Here is a 20,751-nt window from a genome sequence, read left to right as displayed (position 1 = left end):
GGGTAAAGCTTAGTACTTAACTGTTGTGGTTTTGTTTTTTCCTTTTTAGACATATTCAGAGAATTATATGACCACCCTTCCAATTCTAGAACACACTGTCCTGGCAAAGTGGTCACTATGCCCATGAGCTGTCACCCTGTCCCCTCCACAGCCAACCCGGCATCCACAAGCATACTTCCTGACTCTGGATTCCTGTTTTGGACTTTTCCTGTCATGGAGTCCCACACCATGTGGAATTACATATCTGGGTCTCTCACTAAGCATTATGGTTCAAGGTCTCACCATGCTGTACCTTGTTAATGGCTATATGATATTCCAATGGAACCTCTATCTTTTTTGTAGCTGTATGATAGCCTTACATGTTTGCCTTTCTCTGTTCCATATATATATATATATATATATATATATATATATGCACACACACATACATATATATGGATATATGTGTCAGGCTGACCTTGATATTTGTGTCAGGCTGACCTTGAACTCCTGACTCTTCCGCCTTGGCACCAGACTGCTGTGATAACAGGCTTTTGCTCTGATGGGTGTCCATCCTTGTGGACACAGGTCAGCTTGGGGATGCTGTTGAGGGCTATCTGCAGATAATGGTGTGATGCCCTGGCAGAAGTGACATCTTAGTGCTGTGCAGGCCGTAGCTTGCTGTGCTTCCAGCCCTGTGTGAGGCTGGAGGCTCCCAGTGGAAAGGAGGGGGTTAAGGCAACCACAGGACCCTGTACAGGAGCTGGAACACAAGTGGAGGTTGGGGGACCCCAAGCAAAGCCAGGCTGGGTATTCGGAAAATGCACCCAGCCATGGAGTGGCTGCAAAGGGGTCGGGGGAGCAGCCAGCAGGCTGAGTGGACAGAGCCTGGAAGCTGCTGCCTTTGTGAGTCCAGCCCAGGTTCTTTGTCTGAGGGGCCTCAGGGGCCCAGCACCAGCCCAGGACCCCATTGTCTGTCCCAATTGAAATGCAAAGAAAAAAATTAGAATTCTCAGCTTTCTCCTGGACTTTAATAAATTCAGAGGTTACAGGATAAGCTGCAGAGAAACGGCTTTTGAGAGTCATTCTTTTTAAATAACCATTTTCAGTTCTGGGCTGCCTGGTGGTCTCAGTCCACTGTGCTCATGCATAGCTCCTCCCAAGTTGCCGGTCTGCGCCACTAAGACTGATGTCTGGGGGTTCATGGAGTTGGCCATTCCCCAATCTACATTTTTTGAAATATTTTATTTTATTAATTTTATGTGTATGAGTGTATTTATTGCTTAAATGTATGTGAGTGCACCCATGTTGTGCAGTGCCACGGAGGTCAGAAGAGGGCTTCGGATTCCCCTGGAACTGGAGTTAAGGACAGTTTGTAGCCGCCATGTGGGTGCTGGGAATCGAACCCGGGTCCTCTACAAGAGCAGTCAGTGCTGAGCCATCTTTCCAGCCCCTACATTGCTTTTTAATTCGAATTACAGAGATCTAATTCCAGATACAGAGCTTTATTTGATGGACGAGGAACAGAACCATAGGGAATAAATATACAGGAAACAAATTTATGTTGATGGAAATCTGCCTTCCTGAGGACTGGGACTTCAAGTTAGCCACAGCTGGGCATGGTGGTGCACACTGTAATCCCAGCACTAGGGAGGCAGAGGCGGGTGGATCTTTGTGAGTTCAAGGCCATCCTGGTCTACATAGTGAGTTCCAGGACAGCTGAGGCTACAGGGAGACCTTGTCTCAAAAAGACAAAAAAAAAAGTACAAAAAAAGGATGCCAGGAGTGGTGGCACAGACTTTAATCCCAGCACTTGGAAGGCAGAGGCAGGAGAATCTCTGTGAGCTTGAGGTCAGCCTGGGCTACTTAATGAGTTTCAGGCTAGTTGGGGTTACAGGGAGATGTCTCAACAAACAAAAAATCTCAAAGAACAACAAAAAGAAAATAGGGCCAAAAGATAGACTGATATTTTAATCATTCACTTTTTTATTGCTGTATAATAATCCAATTTTGGGGGCACAAAACAGGCCTTCTCAATTTATGATAAAATTATGTTTTAAAAAGCCCAGCGTCAGTTGAAAATATCATAAATTGAAATGCATTTAGCAACATGCTGTCACATACCTTTAATCCCAGAGCTCATGGGAGGCCAAGACAGGAGGATCATGACAGTCTGGGCTATAGATTTGAGCCTTTGTCTCCAAAAAGAACAAAAACCAAAAATAACTTTAGTGAACTTAATGTACTGGATATCACTGCTTACCCAGTAACCCTAAATATGCTCAGAATATGTGCATTGGTAAAAGTCGTCAACATGAGGCCGGGCGTGGTGGCGCACACCTTTAATCCCAGCACTCGGGAGGCAGAGGCAGGCGGATCTCTGTGAGTTCAAGGCCAGCCTGGTCTACATAGTGAGTTCCAGGACAGCTGGGGCTACAGGGATACCCTGTCTCAAAAAGACCAAAAAAAAAAAAAAAAAGTCAATATGGAGCTGTACTGTAACAGGTGCACAGCACTCACCAGAGGTAACAGTGTGACTGGAATGGACTGAGGATGCTTCATGTTGACCATAAGCAGCCAGGGATCACCTGTGCACATTCCATATTATTTCCGGACCATGAGAATATTCAAATGAGTTTCCCTAAGACAGCCTGTAGCTCACCAATAGCACAATGTCCCAACCATGTTAAGTTCACACAAAAGATTATTATACAGCCATGAAAGCGTGACCCAGGCAATGAGAGATCTAGAGAGAAGCACTAATGGAGAAATGCCCCCAGTCCCTCACTGGGGATTCTAGGCAGCCTTTCTCTCTCCCTCTACCAACCCTCCATTATTTCACACACTTCAGCCTCTCTAAGCTTCATGTTTGGTTGGTGATGGACATGGGGCCCAGTCTGCCCTGTTTCTGATACCTTAAGGGAGTTTTTAGAACTGGGCTTTGAGGACCAAGGCGTTTGGGGCAGAGCTGCCTGTGTGAGATCTTGGCTCCCAGCTCAGCACACTTCCCTCACTACTTAAGGACCCAGCGCTTCAGGGTTGCCCAGCACAGACCTGCTCCTTCCCTCCCTCTGAGGGGGAGGCCAAGGGGCTGTTCTATGTCACAGGGACCTGTCTCCCCTCCCCAGTGCTGTGGTTACAAGCATGTGCCTCCAGAGTTAGGTTTTTTTTTTGGTCTTTTTGAGACAGGGTCTCCTTGTAGCCCCAGCTGTCCTGGAACTCATTATGTAGACCAGGCTGGCCTTGAACTCACAGAGATCTGCCTGTCTCTGCCTCCCGAATGCTGGGATCAAAGGCATGAGCCACCATGCCAGGCTCCCCCAGAGTTAGCTTTTCGTGGGGTGCTGGGGATTGAGGCTCAGGTCCTGATGCTTGTGTGGCTCCATATCACCCACCCGGCATCTCCCCAGCCACAGGTGCAGTATGTCCCGGAGAATCACAGGTACCTCTCTGGCCATCGTCACCTCTGTCTGTCCCCTCCCTAGGTTGCCACCATGGGTTCAGCCAGGACCAGACTGGTGAAATGGCCAAAGAATGAGTCTCGGCCAGCTGGATCGGACGAATCTTCCTTTAATACAAAGTTGGTTTATCTACATACAGAGGCGGATGCGCCACCCACTGCCTTCACGTGAGTGAGCCGCTTGGGAACAACTGATTTGTTCTTGTATAAAGAAAAAGATGTGTTTTCTCAGGGCAGGACGGGAGGACACCTGGCCCCTGTGTGTCCCCCAAATGTCCTGCAGTCCTGGGAGACAGGGTCCTTTGTGTGGGGCACGCAGGCTGTGTGTCCACCGAATGCTCCCCCTGGTGTTGGTTCTCCCTGGGACGCTGGGCATGTGTGTCCAGGCACCACGTCTGTTCTAGGTGGCCATGTCTCCAAGTACTCCTGCAGCCTCCCCCTCTGGAACTATATTGATATGTCTAAAGATTTGATTTTTTAAAAAAAGAAATGGCAGAAAAAAAAACAGAAAAGGAGGTGTGGTTCACACAGGAATGAGGAACAGCGTCTGACAGGAGGGAAAAGCAACACGTGCTCAGAGGTCAGCGCTGCACATGGCTGTCACACGAGCCACTCTCCGTGAAAAAATAGTCTTTTGACAGTTGGCAAACTTGTTTTTTAAGAGTTGTTGATGGGCATGACTTATTGTTTCTTTAAAAAATGTTGAGGGAAAAAATATACTATTTAAAAAAAAAAAAAGAAAAAAAGAGAACAATGTCACCGATACAGTCACTTGAGCTTTGAAAGAAAGTTTGATTCTGTCCCCAATGTGGTGTCCCCGGGTTGGACAGAGCAGGGAGCCTGGCAAGGAGCACCCCCACTCGCTCCCCACTCATCCGGGAACCTTGTTTTGGAATTGGAAGGAAATAAGGAATGTGCCAAGTATCAGAAGGCGCCGGTGATGTGTGACGGGGACCCTGTGGCCACGTGTGCCCCCAGGAACTGGCGCACGGCCCCTCCTGTGACTGCGCTTGGGCTTCGGTCATCCTGCTGGGCGCAACGTCGGCCGAGGTTCGGGATGATGGCTTACGTGGCATAGTGGTCAAAGCTGCCCAGGTACTCGAGTGCCGCCTGGTAACAGAACTGGTACTCATCCTGCAGGGGAGGGAGGGCCCAGTGAGATGCCCGCATTGCTTTGGCGGCTCCCGGGTCCCCAGTGCCTGCTTCCACCCGGCCTGTCAGCCCAGCCTCGGGACACCCACAATGCATCAGGCAGTGCTGTCTGCGTCTCTGGTTCTTGGTTTCCCCATCTGTACACACAGCTGATGCAAAGATGGTGGTCAGGGCCACATAATGGACCCCAAACATTCAGGGACCAGAGAACAGGGACAGATGCAGCTCCACCACCAGCCTCTGCTGGGCTGTGGCCGTGTCGGGCACCTCCCCACCCACATCCCCTGCCCATCTTTTGAGATGTTCCAGACATAGCTGTGATGGCTCGGGTATGTGTCTTACAGAGAGAGAAACAAGACAGGGTGGCAGGCCGAGGGCCTCCCCTCCCTGCCCACCGGAGGACGCCGAGGATACCTCTGTCTGCACCATGGCTGGCCTCTGTGTGCGCAACATCTTCACGGTCTGGAATATGTCCACTACGCCCTCGTAGCGCATTCGCTCCAGCACGATGCTCAGTGTGACGAAGACGCCCGTCCTGCCCACACCGGCGCTGCGGGTGACAGCAGTAGGTGCTGCGGCCCTGTCCCTCTGCCCAGCGGGGGCTCGCTTGAGTGCCCGGGGCCTCCGTGCTCACCTGCAGTGGACGGAGATGGGCCCGTCCTGGCCAAACTGTTCCTTGGTCTTGTGCACCTGGCCGATGAAGTCGATGAAGCCCTCTCCTGACTTGGGGACGCCCTGCTCCGGCCAGTCTGTGAACTGAAACTGCCGTACCGTGCGCGACTGGCCGTCCTGGGAGGGAGGAGCAGGTGCTGCCGAGTCTGTCCGCCACGGTCGGACAGCGCTGTGTCGTCACCCGACCCAGCCCTGTGCCGCCTGCCCCCATGTCTATTAACGGCACCGCCTCCACGGTGACACACCACATGCTGATTGCCATCAGTGGCGCCATCCCCGATGGAGGCTGCCTTCTCTCCATCTGTGTGTCCAGCCCCGTCACCAGGGTGTGCTGAACGCCCAACACTGTCAAGAGTCCCCACCACCCTGACTACCCCTAAACAAGCCTTCATCTCTGTCTTGGCCCCAGACACTGTGATGTCTTCCACCCTTAATCCTGGTGCCATCTTCCTGCACCAGCATGGCAGATTCACATCCAGGTTTTCACACAGCCTGGAGGATTTGAACTCAGGTTCTCACGCTTGTACTTGTATGAGGGTGTGTACTCGTCCTGTCCCACACTCACCCGGGCATCTGTGACCTTGAACTCGCGCAGGATATACTGGGGCATGCTGTACTCAGCCATCGGGTCCACCACAAAATACTGGTAACGGGCAGAGCGCTCAGCTGGCCAGTACTGGTGGCATTTCTCCTGTTTGAATGCACGGCAGTGGTCAGCATTGCCCGGGGCCCTGGCACCCTCCCTCACCCCCACACCCCACCAGGCAGCCACTCACCCGACCCATCTCGCGCAGTTTGGTCAGCATCACGACAATTGTAGAGTTGTTTTCCCACAACATGCGCCAGAAGTCCTCCGTGGTTTCTGCCAGTGGCCCCTGTGTTGCAATGTAGGCTTTCTGTTGCCTGTGGAAAGAGGGGGTCAGGCCAGGCCATCTCCGTACCCCAGGGTCTTTGCACAGATAGTGGCCTCTGCCTGGGGACCCTCCCTGGCTCAGACCACCCCAGGCAAGTGCAGGCATGGGGCTTGGAGCAGCTTGGGGTTAACCCTCACACACAGGCCTGAGGATGGAAGTTCAAATCCTCAGAACCCACTGAAAAGCAGGGTGTGGTGGGTTGGGCTTGTGGAGACAGAAGGCACCCTGGCGCTCACTGGTCACACAGCTCAGCCCACTCAGTGAGTACCAGGCCATTGTATGATGCTGTCACGGAAATCGGGGTGCATGAGGTGGAGGAATGAGTGACACTTAAGGTCTGTGGCCTCTGCACACGCATAAAACCAACCAAATGTGCCTGACATGGTGCTGAGCCTGGTGGCATACACGTTCAATTCGAGCACTTGGGAGGCAGAGGCAGGCAGATCTCCGTGACAGCGAGGCCTGTGGTCTACATAGTGAGTTCCAGGCCAGCTGGGGTTACAGGGAGACCTTGTCTCAAAAAAACAAAACAAAACAAAACAACCCCTCCAAAAATCCAAAACAACAAAAAACAGGAGTGACCACAATAGGTGATGGGCACAGCAGCACACAGCCACCAGCAGGTTGATCACAGATTGAGACCAGTCTGGGCCGCAGAAAAAAACTGAGTCTCTAGAACCCAGGGCTGGCATGGTGTGATGTGAGTGTCTGCCCAGAGCGTCTGAGGCCTCAGCTTCTGTTCTAGCACCAAAGGGGGTGTAAAAAGGTTGCAGAGGCCACAAACATCCTGGAAAACCCAAACTGACATTCCAACCCCAGAGCTCTGAGATGGGAACTGTGTGCACGGCTGTCAGGTAAACCCAGCCCGACTCCTTCCCTGCTGGCCCATGTTTCACCGTCTCCCACCACACCAAGGCCCCTGAAGGGCGGGAGGGAACTTCTGCAGCCCTGTACCTCCTGTCAGGGCCTGAGGCTGGGCTGTGGTACCTGTAGCCATCGATGAAGCTGGCATTGATGTAGTCGGAGCCCTCCACACCGCGGATGGGCTGCAGGCAGACACGAGTGCTCTCGTACGGCATGATGTTAACCAGCCGGTTCTTGAACTTGTTACAAGGAAGGTTGGCAGTGACAAAGCGTGACGTGTGAGCTTTGGAGTTGGCGAGCCGCTGCAGGGATCGATCGGGAGGTGGGAAAAGCCATGAGAACGTGGCTTTGCTCAAGCCAGAGCCCAGCCGGAGGGAGGAATGACCACCACCAACGTTCTTTCCCATTTGCTGATTTGTGTGTGCACATGGGGAAGTCAGAGGACAACTTATGGGAGTCAATTCTCTCCTTTTGCCACATGGTCCTGAATTAAACTCAGGTGGTTATGCTTGGCTGCAAGCCCCTTTACTCGGGAAGCCCTCTCACCAGCCCCACTGCCATGTTCTGCTCTCCATGGCTCAATGCTGCCCCATCCTCTATTCTTCTAGACCCCTGCAGCCACCTTGAATTCCAGCTCCATGCCAGTGACGTGTTCGCCAGGCTCCACCTGTGCCAGCTTCTGGATGTAGCTGTAGAGGCTGCGTGCAGGCACCTCGGTGTTTCCACAGCCCACGGCCTCTAGCAGTGCTTCATGGATGAAGCTGTACTGGTCCTCTGTCTGCACCATGTAGTTCCGTTGTGAGCGCATGAGCGTCACGTGTCCATACACGTCCACCGTCTTCTCAGGTTTGATCCGCTCCAGCATGGCGTCGATGACAATAAAACAGCCAGTGCGTCCCACACCAGCGCTGTTGGGATAGGTGGAGGTCAGAGATGCAGCTAGGCTGGGGGAGGGAGAGAGACAGGCACAGGGGTAGCGCACCTGCAGTGGACCACGATGGGACCGGCGTCGGGTGGGTTGCAGGTCTTGACCCTCCGCAGGAAGGCCAGAAAGGGTGTGGGGTACTCGGGCACGCCATGGTCGGGCCACGCGGTGAACTGGAAGTGGCGGACCTCGCGCTTCTCGCTGGAGCCATTCTGGGGACCCGAGGGATTTATCTGTCACCGCAGGCTCCACAGGGGCTGACCTCGCAGGGGAGAACGCATAGCCCTGGGTCTCCGCCCACGTTCAGAGAAGGCGTTACGGGCCCACCCTCACATCCTGTTCTCTGCAGATGGTGGCTATGCTCCACTGAGTGCTGGCCAGGACTTGGGGTCACCTCAGCCCCAATTCCCTCCCAACACCCAACATGTGAGCTAATGCTGCCAGCTGTGCAGTCCAGTCTGTCAGTCCTTCCACGGAGGTTCTGAGTCTGCATGGTGGTTGCAGCACGTTTACCTGTCCGGCAGTGCCAGCTCCAGCTCCAGAGCGCCTCCCTCTGCCCACAGCACTAAGGGCACCTCCAACGCGACCCTGCTTGCGGCTCTGTCTGGCATTAGGGATGCCCCGGGTGGCAGAGGAACAGGTTGCTGCTGGGCTGGTCTGCGCTGGTTTCACCCTGCTACACTACTCACATGGGGGAGGCCTGTGCCTCTGTTTCTCCCCCATGGCATGGGTTCTGAAACCTGTGCAGCTGAGCACTCATCCCCCAGTGCCTGTGCCCTGTTCCCTGCGCCCCCTGGCATCCCCCCTTGTGCCTGCAGCCCCACATCGTGCCCCCCCCACTTCTCTCGTGCCAATGTCCCCCGCACCCTGGTGCCGAGCAGCTGGTGGCACCTTGTGGAGGGAGAAGGTCCTGACGCAGAAGGTGGCCAGCTCGATGGTGTCCAGCAGGGCCACCTGAATGAAGCCGTATGTCTCGCTGCCGCGGCTTGGCCAGTATTGGTCACACTTGATCTGTATCAGTGAGGGCAGTGTGAGTCAGGGACACGGGCAACAGGGCCTTGGGTACTGCAGGGCCAGGCCTCCCTCACCGCCTCACCCGGGATTTCTCCTCCAGTCGCGTCATCATGACTACCGTGGCCGACCGCTGCTCCCACACCATGCGCCAGAAGTCCCCGAAAGTCTCTGGCAGAGGGCCCTGTGTGGCGATGTAGGCGTTCTGCCGGCGGTAGCCGTCTACGTAGTTGGCATTGATGTAATCGCTGCCCACAATGCCTGCAGCCAGGAGAGTTGTGGGCCTGTCACCAAAGCCTGGCTTTGCAGGGCCCCCATCCTGTGACCACCCAATTGATCACCACAGTCATGGTGGCCCTGGTCTAAGGTGGCTATTCTACACTGGCTCTGTGGCCACTGAGGGACAGATCTTCTCTACAGGATCCACTGTGTGGAGCAAGAGTCTCCTATCTGCCACCTGCCCAATGCTACCCTAGCCACCCGATGCCACGCTGGCCAAGCAATGGCATATGGACCACCCACTGTGACACCATTGTTGCCCAGAGTGTGACAAGCAAGAGCTGAACCTTGGGGAATGCGGCTGGCCAGACTGGAAGCCACATGATAGGACAGCTGCTACAGAGCCCTGTGATCTGACAGCAGCCACCAGTCAGATCCTCTGGGGACGCCCACGCTACCTTCCAGGGGCTGCAGGATGACGCGGGAGTGGTCGTAGGCAATGACGTTGGCGTAGCGGTTTTTAGGCTTGTTCACCTCCAGGTTCGAGTGCTCCCATGTGAACTGCTGCCCAGGGTCGATGGACTGCAGAGGCAGCCAGGGATCGGGTCGACACGGGGTGTCAGGGCAATGTTGAGTATCAGGGTGATGATGGGGATCCAAACAATGTCGGGGTGCGAGGCTATGCTGGGGGTCAGGGCAAAGGGCAGCACAGTGAAAGTGCTTACCTCGTACTCCTGGGAGAGCTTGAGGCTATCGTTGGCTTTGAGTCTGTCTGTATGCTCCACCATGTCGGCGATGGGGATGGGCGGGTGGCTGAGCATGCCTGTGGGGACAGCAGGGCCACGTGGGAGGGTCAGCGGGGGTCACGGGGCCTGGGCTCAGAGTGAGTTGGCCATGGATGGGCTGCAGTTAGAAGGCGTGATGGGAGGGCTCAGCAGGGTGACACCCACAGTCCCCAGCTGGATGGGTGGGGATGTGAGGTCACCCTGTTCTGCTCCCCAACCTGGGGGTTCCATATCCCAGTGCCTTGTGGCAGAAAGCAGGCAGCAGAGATGGAAAAGCGGGTGCAGCCAGCGTGGTGCAACCAGAACATGGTCCCCGGGGTGCACAGGCTGGGCCCATCTGACATGGGGTTCTGAGGGACCGAGGTTGTGCTGTGTGCATGTAGGGAGCTATCTGTCCTTGGTTTCCACCTATCCTGCCCCTGGCAGTCCCTGAAGGGGCTGTGGACCCCATCCTGGGACAGAAATCCAGAGCGCCCCAATCTGTACCTGGGAGCCTGTGAGTCCCCATCCCAGATGGAGCCTGGATCCTAACTCCTGGGGTTCCCCAGAGATTCCCTGTCTAAGGGCTGTTCGGGCTGCTGGGGGGTTCCCACGTCAGTGTCACCCACAGCCCAGCCACAAGCACGCGCACGCACGCTCAGCACACACAGTGCACCCTGCCTCCCAGGCCCAGTGGATCAGACCCTGCCCGCCTTAAGGTGTGGGCTAGGCGGGTGGGCAGCGCAGAACGCACGTGGGCAGGAGGCGGGGTGCAGAAACCAAAGATGACAGACAGGGGGCGAAAGGGAGCCAAGAACAGAGACGGGAACTAACTTTCCGAGTGATACCCCAGCTCCCTGAGGGGGCGGCAGACGCCCAAATCTGCAGAGACAGCAAACAATAAATACATGAGAACACGCAGGGCGGTCCCCGCCCCTCACTGGCCAGAGATGCAGGGAGGAGGGGACACGAGGTCCCCCAGGAACTGCTGGGTGACATGTGCTCTGGACAACTGGCCAGTGCTGTTCCTGCAGATGAATTCAGGTGTGACCTCACAGACTCAGGCTCCTGTCTGCCCTGCTGCCCTCATCCGACCCACACTGGCCAGGCCTCAGGTGCCTTGTTGAGGCAGGGGGACCACACTGGATGGTGCGGGGCAAAGAGGGTCAAGGGAGGGGCGTATGAACTGTGCTGTGAGTGTTAAGGAGGACAGAAGCTACCAGTGAGATGTAGGCACTCTCACTTGTGTGTAAGTGACTGCTATGAGCTGGGCCAGAGCCAACATCAGATGACAGATGAGCCCAGGAACCTGGTGGGGGGTGAGCATCCAGAGCAAAGAAACACTATTGTAAAGTAATCCAGAGCTGTGTGCTCAGACCCAGGGCCTATCATTTTCCTTTTAACCCTGCCTTGGGGGAGGGAGGGAGGGAGAGAGGGAGAGAGAGAGAGAAAGAGAGAGAGATCTTAGAAGAGATGGATGAGGCAGGACATAGCTACTGGTTAAACGCAGCTGGTGACAGGAGCCGGGGGAGTGAGAAGAGGGTGGGACGCAGGGGTGACAGAGGCGGTGCAGTCACAAGTACAGATGGTCGGGATCATTTTGAGGAAAAGCCATAGCAGATCAGAGAGAGAGAGGACATGTCAGGAGGAGCCATGTTGTGCATGATCCCTGAAGGAGGATGCAGCCACCAGTTAAACACATGTTGGAAAGCGCCCCAAGAGGTGGACACTGTCAGCACGAGTGAGCTGAGGGACAGGTCAGCCTGCCAGGAGCAGTCAAATATGAAATGTGTTCTCTAGTCAGAAGCAGCTGCCATGGGCCCAGGGTGAGGACTGGGGAGTCCGGGACCACGGACAAGACCCTGATGGGGTGTTTGTACCGTACAGGGCCAGAGGCTTTAATTTACGGCAGCTACAGCAGCCACAGTGGGCAGAGGTAGAGAGAAGGGCCCACGAGGTTCAGCAGGGACCCTTCCCAATGCCAGCGTAGGAAAACGGCCGGAGCGACCCCCAACCTGATCCCCTGCCACAGTTGGGGTGTAAATGGCTCTTCCCGTCCAAATCAGGGTCTTTATTTCTTTTTCTCACTTAGGCTCTTGTAAGAGACTAGTCAGCTTATCTTTAACTACAAGAACTGGGTGGTCCCACCTAGGCCTCGGGTGGTGGGGAACACTTGGAAACAAGAGGTCTCATGTGGCTGCATATTTGGGGTGTAAGCAAGGGCCAGTGCATGGTGGCCTCTTCCCTCCGGGTGCCCACTGACCAGGTTGTGTTGGGCGCGGGTTTAGCGTGTACCTGGGGTCTGGAAGTGGATCCGCCTCATCTCCACAGGGTCCTTGGGGTGATGGGGGGCGAGGTCCGCATTGTTCAGCAGGCACTTGGTGCGGGGCTCAGAGTCCTTACGTTTCCTTCACGGGGAGAGAAGGGACAGCCAGTGAGCGTGCGTGCACACACACACACACACGCACACACACACACACACACACACACACACACACACACACACACACACACAATCCACCAACTGAATGTGCCCCAGAAAAGTGGTGTTTACACACTATCCTAATTTTACTGAGCCTCAATCACAATAAGCCTTGATCTAAGACTGAGCCCCATCCCAGGCTGTGTACACAGGCTCAGGCCCCCACCCCCACCCCCACCCTCCCTCACCTCTGGTCACAGGGCTAGTTCTCACCTGTCAGGTTTGCTGTCCCCATCCGGATGCACGTGGAGGGAAGGAACATGTGAGGTGCTGTCAGGGGCCAGCCTGTGACTCTGGGGGGTTCCTTAGCCTTCCTGAACCTCATCTCTGGAAAGGGGCTCCCCTCCGTGTTGGGGTGCTGTTCCAAAGACTCAGCCTCGGTGCCCTCTGGGGAGGGCGTCTTGGTCCCTAAGTAGCTTGATCCCCAGGTCAGCAAATGGGGCACACGGCCCTGCCCCTCCTGCTCCCTGGGGCTGAGCTCCCCATTGTGTGGCCAGCGCCCTCACTGGGACCTCTCTGCCCTGTCCCCACGGCCCTCCCTGTCTTGGGCCTCACTTCTTGTAGAGGAGAATGGCGATGACGATGCAGATGATGAAGACCACGGCCAGCACGGGACCGATCACCCAGATGAGGCCTTCCTCCCCATCCACAATGGGCTGTGGGTCAGGGTTGTCCAGCTGGAAGGCATCTGAGAAGGGACTGGCCGCAAACGTCTGTGATGACCAGAGAGCCGTGTCAGTGCCGGCTCGTACTCCCCCAGCTAAACCCTGTGAGGTGCTGGAGAACGCCAAGCCCTGGTGAACCCTGACCTTAGGTGAACCCCAAACCTGGCTGGTCTGGCTCCTGACTCGATGCTCATGCTGCTCCTTGAATATCCTATTTGCCCTGCAAAGCCCCAGCACTGAGCCCCTACCTCCGAGGACGAACCCTTGGGACTCCCTCTGTGTCCTTCCTGCCCCTTCCAGGCCTGACTGATGGGAGCCCAGGAGACTAATTCAGAGTTGGCCTGGACATGGACACAGGGAGTGGCTTTCTTGACCTCAGTGGCCAACTGCAGAGCAGTGACAGTGGGAGTCCAGCACAGCTCTGTCCCACCAAGGCCTGACTGGGATGTGGGCAGATACCACACAGGACTTACTGGCTCTGTCTTCTGCAACACGGCCAGTACAAAGAGCACGTAGCGGTGGCCGGGCTCCAAGCCACGGTTGTCGAAGCCTCCGTATTGCTTCTGGTTGCCGGGATGGAAGACGGTGGGCAGGGCGGAGAAGCGAGCAGCGATGTAGGGCCGCGGCACCTCCAGCTGGCGTGAGTGACGCAGGCTGCGCCTCTGCAGTCGGGAGACGTCCTGGATGAGCTGCAGACAGAGGCGTGGGTGGCTCAGCAGTGGTGACAGTGGCCACACCTCGCTAGCATGGGTGTGGTGGGCTCACTCACCTCCTCCAGATCCATGTCCTCTGGGCTGCCCAGCAGGGTTGGGAACTGGCCGCCACGAGACTTGCGCAGAGGGACCATGACGATGAAGTAGTTCCTGCGGGAGGGCTCTGCTGACCACCTACCCCTGCACTGCAGCCACGGGGACCCCATGCCCAGCATCAATTCCTTGGCTTCCCACCACTCCTTCACGGGGATCGTACTTAGGGCTCACCAACAACCTGGATACCCAGAACTGAATTCTCAGGGGCCCAGGGTTGCCTAGTGGATGGTTGGCCTGTGGGCAGTCTCGTGAAGGGGCAGCTGCCATCTCTACCATGCAGGTTGGCAAAGAGAGGTGACAGCCCATGGGGGTCACACAGAGAATAGACAGGAGCCAGGGAGGCGGGGGAGCGTACTGCACGGGCACGGGGCTCTGGCCGTCGGGCAGGTAGACCACAATGAAGCCGTCGTTGTCAGGCTTAGGGGCAACGCTGGGTTTGCTGCTCAGCACATTGAAGGCCGTTCTGGCTGTGACTGTCTGCTGAAGGCCGCCCAGGCTGCTGCCGCGGTTGGTGAGCACAAAGTTGTAAAAGGTATGAGGCTTGAGATGCGTGATCAGCTTCTTGGTGGAGCGGCCATCCACGTCCAATGTCAGTCCGTTGTACTGGATCTGCCAGTAGCGGGGTCAGTGAGCACGGGGTCAGCTGGTATTAGAATCCATGGGCAGCAGGGGGCCCAGGGGGTGCGGAGCTCAGTCCACAACTAAACTCCAGCTGAGCCCTGATCCCAGACAGAGCCCTATCTTTCCTTTCTGAGCATAACCCCTGATACAGACTCATTCCCAGCTGAGCCCATCTGTGACTGAGCCCTGATCCCAGACTGAACTCTGATTCTTAAGTCCAAACAGCACTGACTCCCTGATTTCTAGTCACCAGAATCATAATTCTGACTGAGCCCTGATCCCAGCCTGATCCCTTCTCTGACTGAACCCTGGTCACACCCCAGAGGTTGCACCTTGTAGGGCGTGGGTGAGTTGTAGTTGTCGGGCATCTCCCAGCTCAGCAGCACCGATGTCTTCATAATCATCTTCACTTTGAAGTTCTTGGGGGAGACTGAGGCGGGGTGGGCAAGGAGAGAGAAGAGAAGGCAGTAATGAGTGCTGGGTGCAGGGAGGGGGCCGGGGTGGGCGGCCCGGGCGCTCCCTGCTGTCCGCTGTGCCCGTGGCCTTCCTGCCTGGCCTGGCCCGGCCCTGCCTGCCCTGCCCCGTGTCCCTGTGGTGGGGAGACGGCGCAGCTGCGAAGAGAAGGCGGAGGACGGCCGAGGGTGGGGATGGCGGCACAGCCACCGAGCCACGTCCCACCTGTAGCAACGCCGGAGCCTCGGGTGTGGACTTGTCTGAGCGTCCAGGGAAGCAGAAAAGTGACCACTTACCTGCGGGGGGAGGGGCGGGGGCTGGGCTCGAGGCCCGTCCGGCTGTGCGGGGTCGCCGTGCCTACCTTGGTCCCGCAGGAACGTGCGGTAGCGGACAGGGGGGCTGTAGGGCCCTGGGCCCCGGCGCGTGTGTGCCCGCACTTGCAGGTCGTAGGCCGTATCAGGCTTGAGGCCCTGCAGCGTGAGTGCGTTCTCAACCCCAGGTTCTGCAGCTGCGGGCAGCTCGGTCTCTCTGGGGGGCCCTGGGTCGCTGGCCTCACGCACCGCCACAGTGTACTTGATGATGGCACCATTGCGCTCAGCAGGCACAGGTGGCAGCCAACGTAGAAGGACGGTGCCCATGGACGCATTGCCAGCTGCCTCCAGGATCTGGGGGTACCCACGGGGAGTGTCCTCGGGGATGCTCAGGACCTCGGCCGCCTCCTCGCCCAGGCCTCCACGACCGCGAGCTGCCAGCCGAAACACGTAGGTGGCACCCTTGTGCACGCCTGGGGCCCTGAAGTGGTTCTCGGAGGGTGGGAACTCCAGCGTAGCCAGTGGGGACGAGTCCTCACGGCCGAACTGCAGGCGGTACCCCAGCACCGGGTCCTCACTGGAGCCGGCCGGGGGCTCCCAGTGCGCCAGCAGGCTGCCCTCCGGGGTCTGCTGCACCGACAGGGTTGGGCGGCCCAGCACTGCAGGGAAACAGGCTGTCAGGACTGTGTAGACACAAAAGGAGTGTCACCTCACACAGGGTCTTTCTGTCTCTTGGGCTCAAGCCATTCCTTCTGCCTCAGCCCTGACAGTGATGACAGAATTGAAAAGGTTTCCAGCAGCTGGGGATGGGGCACAGGGCCTTGGTATTCTAGGCAGCGGCTCACCCCGAGCCACACCCCCAGGCCTCACTGGGGACTCTAGGCTGTCACTCTAGCCTGAGCCACGTCCCCAGCCCTTCACTGGGGACTCCAGGCTGTCACTCTACCCTGAGCCACGCCCCCAGCCCCTCACTGGGGAGTCTAGGCCATCACTCTACCTCTGAGCCACGTCCCCAGGGCCGTCATTAGGGGATTGTAGACTGCTTACTGTACCCTTGAACTATTCCACCAACTCCTGAGGTGCATTTTGGGAAGCACTTGCTTTAAAGCAAAGACTTGGAGGAGACTGGAAACTGGCTCAGTGGTTAAGAGCACTGGCTGCTCTTGTGGAGGATGTGAGTTCGGCTCCCAGCACCCACATGGCGACTAACAACTGCCTGTAACTCCAGTTCCAGGGGATTCAATGCTCTTTCTAACCTCCATGGGCATAGCATGACATGGGTGCACTTACATACATGCAGGCAAAACACTCATACATATAAAATAAAGAAAGAAGAAAGCCCGTGAGAGCTTGAGGATAGACTGCTGCTGGGTGGGGTAGAGTGGCCAACAGGCTATGGGCATCTTGCTGTCTGATTCCCATACTGCAACAGCAAGGTGACTGGATGGGGAGAGTCAGGCAGAGGCCATGAGCACAGTAAAGATCAGGACAGAGACAAGGGGGTTAAGGTTCAGGCTCAAGGAAACTTGAGGTGTGAGGAAGCACTGAATGCTGAGGTCAGCAGTGGGGGCAGGTTGGGTCCTGGTGTCTTCTCAGCAGCCATTCCATATGCAAGCGCTGAAAGAACAGGCTTGAGAAATCTGAGGGCTGCTTGGGCCTCACGGGGCAAAGGGTTACGCACAGTGGGAGTCTCACCTGCTCCCTTGGTCACCACCACCTTGGGCTTGCTGCGAGCACCATCGCCTTTCATGGTGTATGCGGCTACTGTGATGGAGTATGCGGTCTCAGGCTGTAGGTTTGTGATCACCATTTCCTGTGGGTGGGATTCGGGGTCAGTGATGGGGCCAGCCCCATTTCCCACTTCCCTGTGAGAGGGACCAGCCAGAGAAACGATGCCCCAGGCCACAGGCAGAGGCATGCTTGTGAGCTCATGCAGGGCTGAGGCATGCAGTGCTCCCACACTTCTCCCAGCACACAACCTGGACTCCGTGGTCCTCCCCTGCAGCAGCTGCCAGGGAGCACCCATGAGCACCAGAACCTCCCTCCTCTGCCCTTCGTGGATCCCATCATCCTCAGGGTCACAGCCCATGTCCTCCTTCTGGGCCCTTCAGTCCCTCTTCTGCACCTACAGGGGCCTCCTTGCTGCCCCTCCAACATGCCAGGCTCTGTCCTGCCTCAGGACTTTTGCACAGTTTTGTCCTCTACCCTGGGGCCTTTGTAGGGCTGTGTTCATTGCGCTGGGGGCTTGCATAGCCCTGTCCTCCCTCTGCACCCTGCCTGGACAGTTGGAAATGCCCAGTACCAACTTGGGCAATTCAACAATTACACTGTCTGGAACTTGGAATCCAGTTGAAGCCCAGCTATTTCTAAAATGCTCATTCTACAGACTTAAAAATCAAGTCACATTGAAGAAACAGTAAGGAGTGGCTGGGCATGGGGACACACATCTAAACCAGAGACTTGGGAGGTAGAGGCAGGAAGGTCACGAGTGCAAGGCCAACCTGGGCTACCAAGTAAGGGCTAGGCTCAGAAACACAACAATAAAAAAGAAGGGGTCTGGGGCAGCATGTGCACGCTAAGAGTTACGTCACCCATCACACACACACACACACACACACACACACACACACACACGTACACATACCCCTGTGCCCACTGGTCTACAGGTATGCATATATAAGGCACACACACACAGGACATGCACAACATGGCACATGCATGGCTGGGAGCTGTGCAGCCCCCATTGGTAGTAGGGTGGGAACACAGATGCACGAGACAGGGTGTCCTCCCTGGGTCCCATATGGCCCTCCAGAGTCCTGGGGGTGACATCCTGTGAGGGGACCCGCCACAGATGCCTGGGCAGATCTGGAGGGCAGAGGAGTCTCAGTGAAGCCCAGTGCCACACAACAATGGCACTGTATGCTGCGAAGTGTCCCATGGACATGCTGGGGGCAGTGACAGTGGGTGACAGTGGGTGACAAGTATGACAGGTAGGCAGGGACATCGGAGGCCATGGGAGGGCATGTGGGGGACCCAAGAGGAGACCCTCGGTCACAGCGTGCAAAGGGGGCTGCCCTGTGACTACTCACGTATTCGGCCGTATCATCCATCTCCCACTGAGAGGGAGGCGGTGGCAGAGAAGAGAGGAAGGTGTGAGGAGAGCAGGGGGACAGGGGACAGTGCCCAGCCCACCCTGCCGCACACGCCCACCTGGGCATCAGCCAGCATGATGTCCTTGATTCGCGGTGGCCCGCGGGCCTCAGCACCCTCCATGCACACGTAATGGACCTGGTAGCCGCGGATCTGCCCGTGCTGCCGGCCGGGCGTGGGTGAGCGCCACAGCACGCGGATAGCCGTGGCGTTCAGCGCTTCCGCCTCCACCTTCCGCGGGGGCGCGCTGGGCACTGGGCGGGATGGGAGGGGGCGGCGGGGCCGTTACCCGGGTGCCCGGCCCTATCCAGGGCCAGGGTGCCCAGCAGCTGCTGGCCCAGGAAGCTGAGGCCCCCTCTGGCCTCCCACTCAACCAGGTCAAGGTCCTGCACACCACCTTGCACAAACACCCAGCAAGGTCCCTGAGCCCTGTTCCCTACTGGAGGACCCCTGACCCCACCTGTGAGCGTCCCCTCCGTGGTCTTAGGGCTCTCATCTCACTGTATACATGGGGAAACTGAGGCCAGAGCTAGGCTGCACTTGGAAGCCCAGCTGCACGTCCCCATCGCCAGCATCTCCCGGTCCACTAGGCCCACAGGATCATGAATGCAGGTCATGTGCTCATCCACAGCCACACCCACAGGCTGGGTAGAGACAGCTTTACTTCTAGCGTGTGACCCCACACTGGCCCATCACCTCACTTTCCTGCTTCCAACTATCTGGGTGCGAACAGGCCACCATGGGAACATTTACAGAGAAGTGGCCGGTCAGCAGAGGTGGCTGATGGCGACTCCCAGCACCCTGCAGCCAACCTGCTCCCTAGGCAAGAGAACTCGGGGTCACGGGAAGCCACGCATTCTAGGTGGCCCCAAGATTCTACATCTCAAGTTCCTGATCCAGTGGTACAAGCCCACCCCACTTCCATGACTGTAGCAAGAGGGGTTTGTGCAACCAAGGCTCGGGAAGGGGCCTCAGGACTACGTGCATGCCGGAAACACAGAGTGCTGAACTCTGGGGGCTCTGCCTGAGCCCCTCACTCTACCCGTGGACCCTCGCTCTGCCCATGGTCCCGCTCTGCCCGTGGCCCTCGCTCTACCTGTGGATCCTCGCTCTGCCCAAGGCCCCCGCTCTGCCCGTGGATCCTCGCTCTGCCCATGGTCCCGCTCTGCCCGTAGCCCTCGCTCTGCCCATGGATCCGTGCTCTGTCCGTGGATCCTCGCTTTGTCCGTGGATCCTTGCTCTGCCTGCCCATGGCCCTTGCTCTGCCCATGGTCCCGCTCTGCCCGTGGATCCGTGCTCTGCCCGTGGTCCCTGCTCTGCCCGTGGATCCTCACTCTGCCCGTGGTCCCTCTCTGCCCGTGGGCCCTTGCTCTGCCCATGGCCCTCGCTCTGCCCGTGGATCCTCGCTCTGCCCAAGGCCCCACCACTCTGCCTGTGGATCTGTGCTCTGCCCGTGGCCCTCGCTCTGCCCGTGGCCCCTGCTCTGCCCGTGGATCCTCACTCTGCCCGTGGTCCCTGCTCTGCCCATGGATCCTCACTCTGCCTGTGGTCCCTCTCTGCCCGTGGGCCCTTGCTCTGCCCATGGATCCTCGCTCTGCCCGAGGCCCTCGCTCTGCCCATGGCCCTTGCTCTTCCTATGGCCCTCACTCTGCCTGTGGTACCGCTCTGCCCGTAGCCCCCGCTCTGCCCGTGGCCCCCGCTCTGCCCGTGGGCCCTCACTCTGCCCAAGGCCCCTGCTCTGCCCGTGGATCCTCGCTCTGCCCATGGGCCTGCTCTACCTGTGGATCCCGGCTCTGCCCGTGGCCCTGTTCTGCCTGTAGTCACTGCTCTGCCTGTGGATTCTTGCCCCCCATCTTTCTGGTTACAATTCCACCCATGGCTCCCCACTTCTACCCAACAACCCTGTGTTCTACACCTGGCTGCTCCCTTGGGGGCCCGGAGCCCACAGGGTTCCCGGCTGGCCGGTGCTTACCGTCTTCGTCGGTGCGGATGACCACGGGCGAGCTCTCGGGCCCTGGTCCCACCTCTGTGTAAGCCACGGCGGTGACACGGTACTCCGTCCACTTCTCCAAAGCTTCCAGAAGGATCTGAGTAGTGGTCGGGGGTATGTTGTTCACCTCCTTGGGCTCTGGGTCGTCTGAGCTCAGTGGTCGGTAGTGGATGCTGTAGCCCACCAGGGCCCCGTTGTGAGTTTCTGGCGGCGGTGGGCGCCAACTTACCAATATGGCCGTGGAACGCAAGCTGGTGCACTTAACGTCTTGAGGGGGGGCTGACGGTTCTATTGGGGGAGGAGGACGTGG

General features: G+C 57.4%; 1 protein-coding gene across 11 annotated transcripts in view; it reads right to left on the bottom strand.

The window, feature by feature from the left end:
- Nucleotides 1-3,532: 3,532 nt before the first annotated feature.
- Nucleotides 3,533-20,751, bottom strand: part of Ptprs (protein tyrosine phosphatase receptor type S) — a 70,715-nt gene continuing 53,496 nt past the window's right edge. For 3 of the 11 annotated variants that reach the window (XM_008836955.2, XM_029565310.1, XM_029565311.1), the window contains 24 exons: nucleotides 20,424-20,729; nucleotides 18,512-18,705; nucleotides 16,997-17,114; nucleotides 15,352-15,960; nucleotides 14,870-14,967; nucleotides 14,272-14,525; nucleotides 13,877-13,970; nucleotides 13,581-13,796; nucleotides 12,998-13,155; nucleotides 12,656-12,667; nucleotides 12,256-12,368; nucleotides 10,795-10,842; nucleotides 9,922-10,019; nucleotides 9,655-9,778; nucleotides 9,063-9,238; nucleotides 8,858-8,977; nucleotides 8,024-8,178; nucleotides 7,664-7,949; nucleotides 7,165-7,343; nucleotides 6,040-6,166; nucleotides 5,829-5,954; nucleotides 5,226-5,380; nucleotides 5,006-5,141; nucleotides 3,533-4,573 (listed from right to left, as the gene is read on the bottom strand). In XM_008836955.2, the coding sequence (XP_008835177.1) occupies nucleotides 4,505-4,573; nucleotides 5,006-5,141; nucleotides 5,226-5,380; nucleotides 5,829-5,954; nucleotides 6,040-6,166; nucleotides 7,165-7,343; nucleotides 7,664-7,949; nucleotides 8,024-8,178; nucleotides 8,858-8,977; nucleotides 9,063-9,238; nucleotides 9,655-9,778; nucleotides 9,922-10,019; nucleotides 10,795-10,842; nucleotides 12,256-12,368; nucleotides 12,656-12,667; nucleotides 12,998-13,155; nucleotides 13,581-13,796; nucleotides 13,877-13,970; nucleotides 14,272-14,525; nucleotides 14,870-14,967; nucleotides 15,352-15,960; nucleotides 16,997-17,114; nucleotides 18,512-18,705; nucleotides 20,424-20,729 (3,971 nt within the window). In that variant the 3' untranslated portion in view covers nucleotides 3,533-4,504. The remainder of the gene's footprint in view (nucleotides 4,574-5,005; nucleotides 5,142-5,225; nucleotides 5,381-5,828; nucleotides 5,955-6,039; nucleotides 6,167-7,164; nucleotides 7,344-7,663; nucleotides 7,950-8,023; nucleotides 8,179-8,857; nucleotides 8,978-9,062; nucleotides 9,239-9,654; nucleotides 9,779-9,921; nucleotides 10,020-10,794; nucleotides 10,843-12,255; nucleotides 12,369-12,655; nucleotides 12,668-12,997; nucleotides 13,156-13,580; nucleotides 13,797-13,876; nucleotides 13,971-14,271; nucleotides 14,526-14,869; nucleotides 14,968-15,351; nucleotides 15,961-16,996; nucleotides 17,115-18,511; nucleotides 18,706-20,423; nucleotides 20,730-20,751) is intronic. The other 8 variants (XM_029565312.1, XM_029565313.1, XM_029565316.1 and 5 more) reach the window with 5 other exon arrangements.

The sequence above is a fragment of the Nannospalax galili genome, unplaced genomic scaffold (genome assembly GCF_000622305.1).
Source record: "Nannospalax galili isolate Female #2095 unplaced genomic scaffold, S.galili_v1.0 scaffold77, whole genome shotgun sequence".
NCBI lineage: Eukaryota > Metazoa > Chordata > Mammalia > Rodentia > Spalacidae > Nannospalax > Nannospalax galili.
The sequence above is the reverse complement of the archived record's forward strand: the minus strand, read 5'-3'. Positions and strand labels throughout refer to the sequence as shown.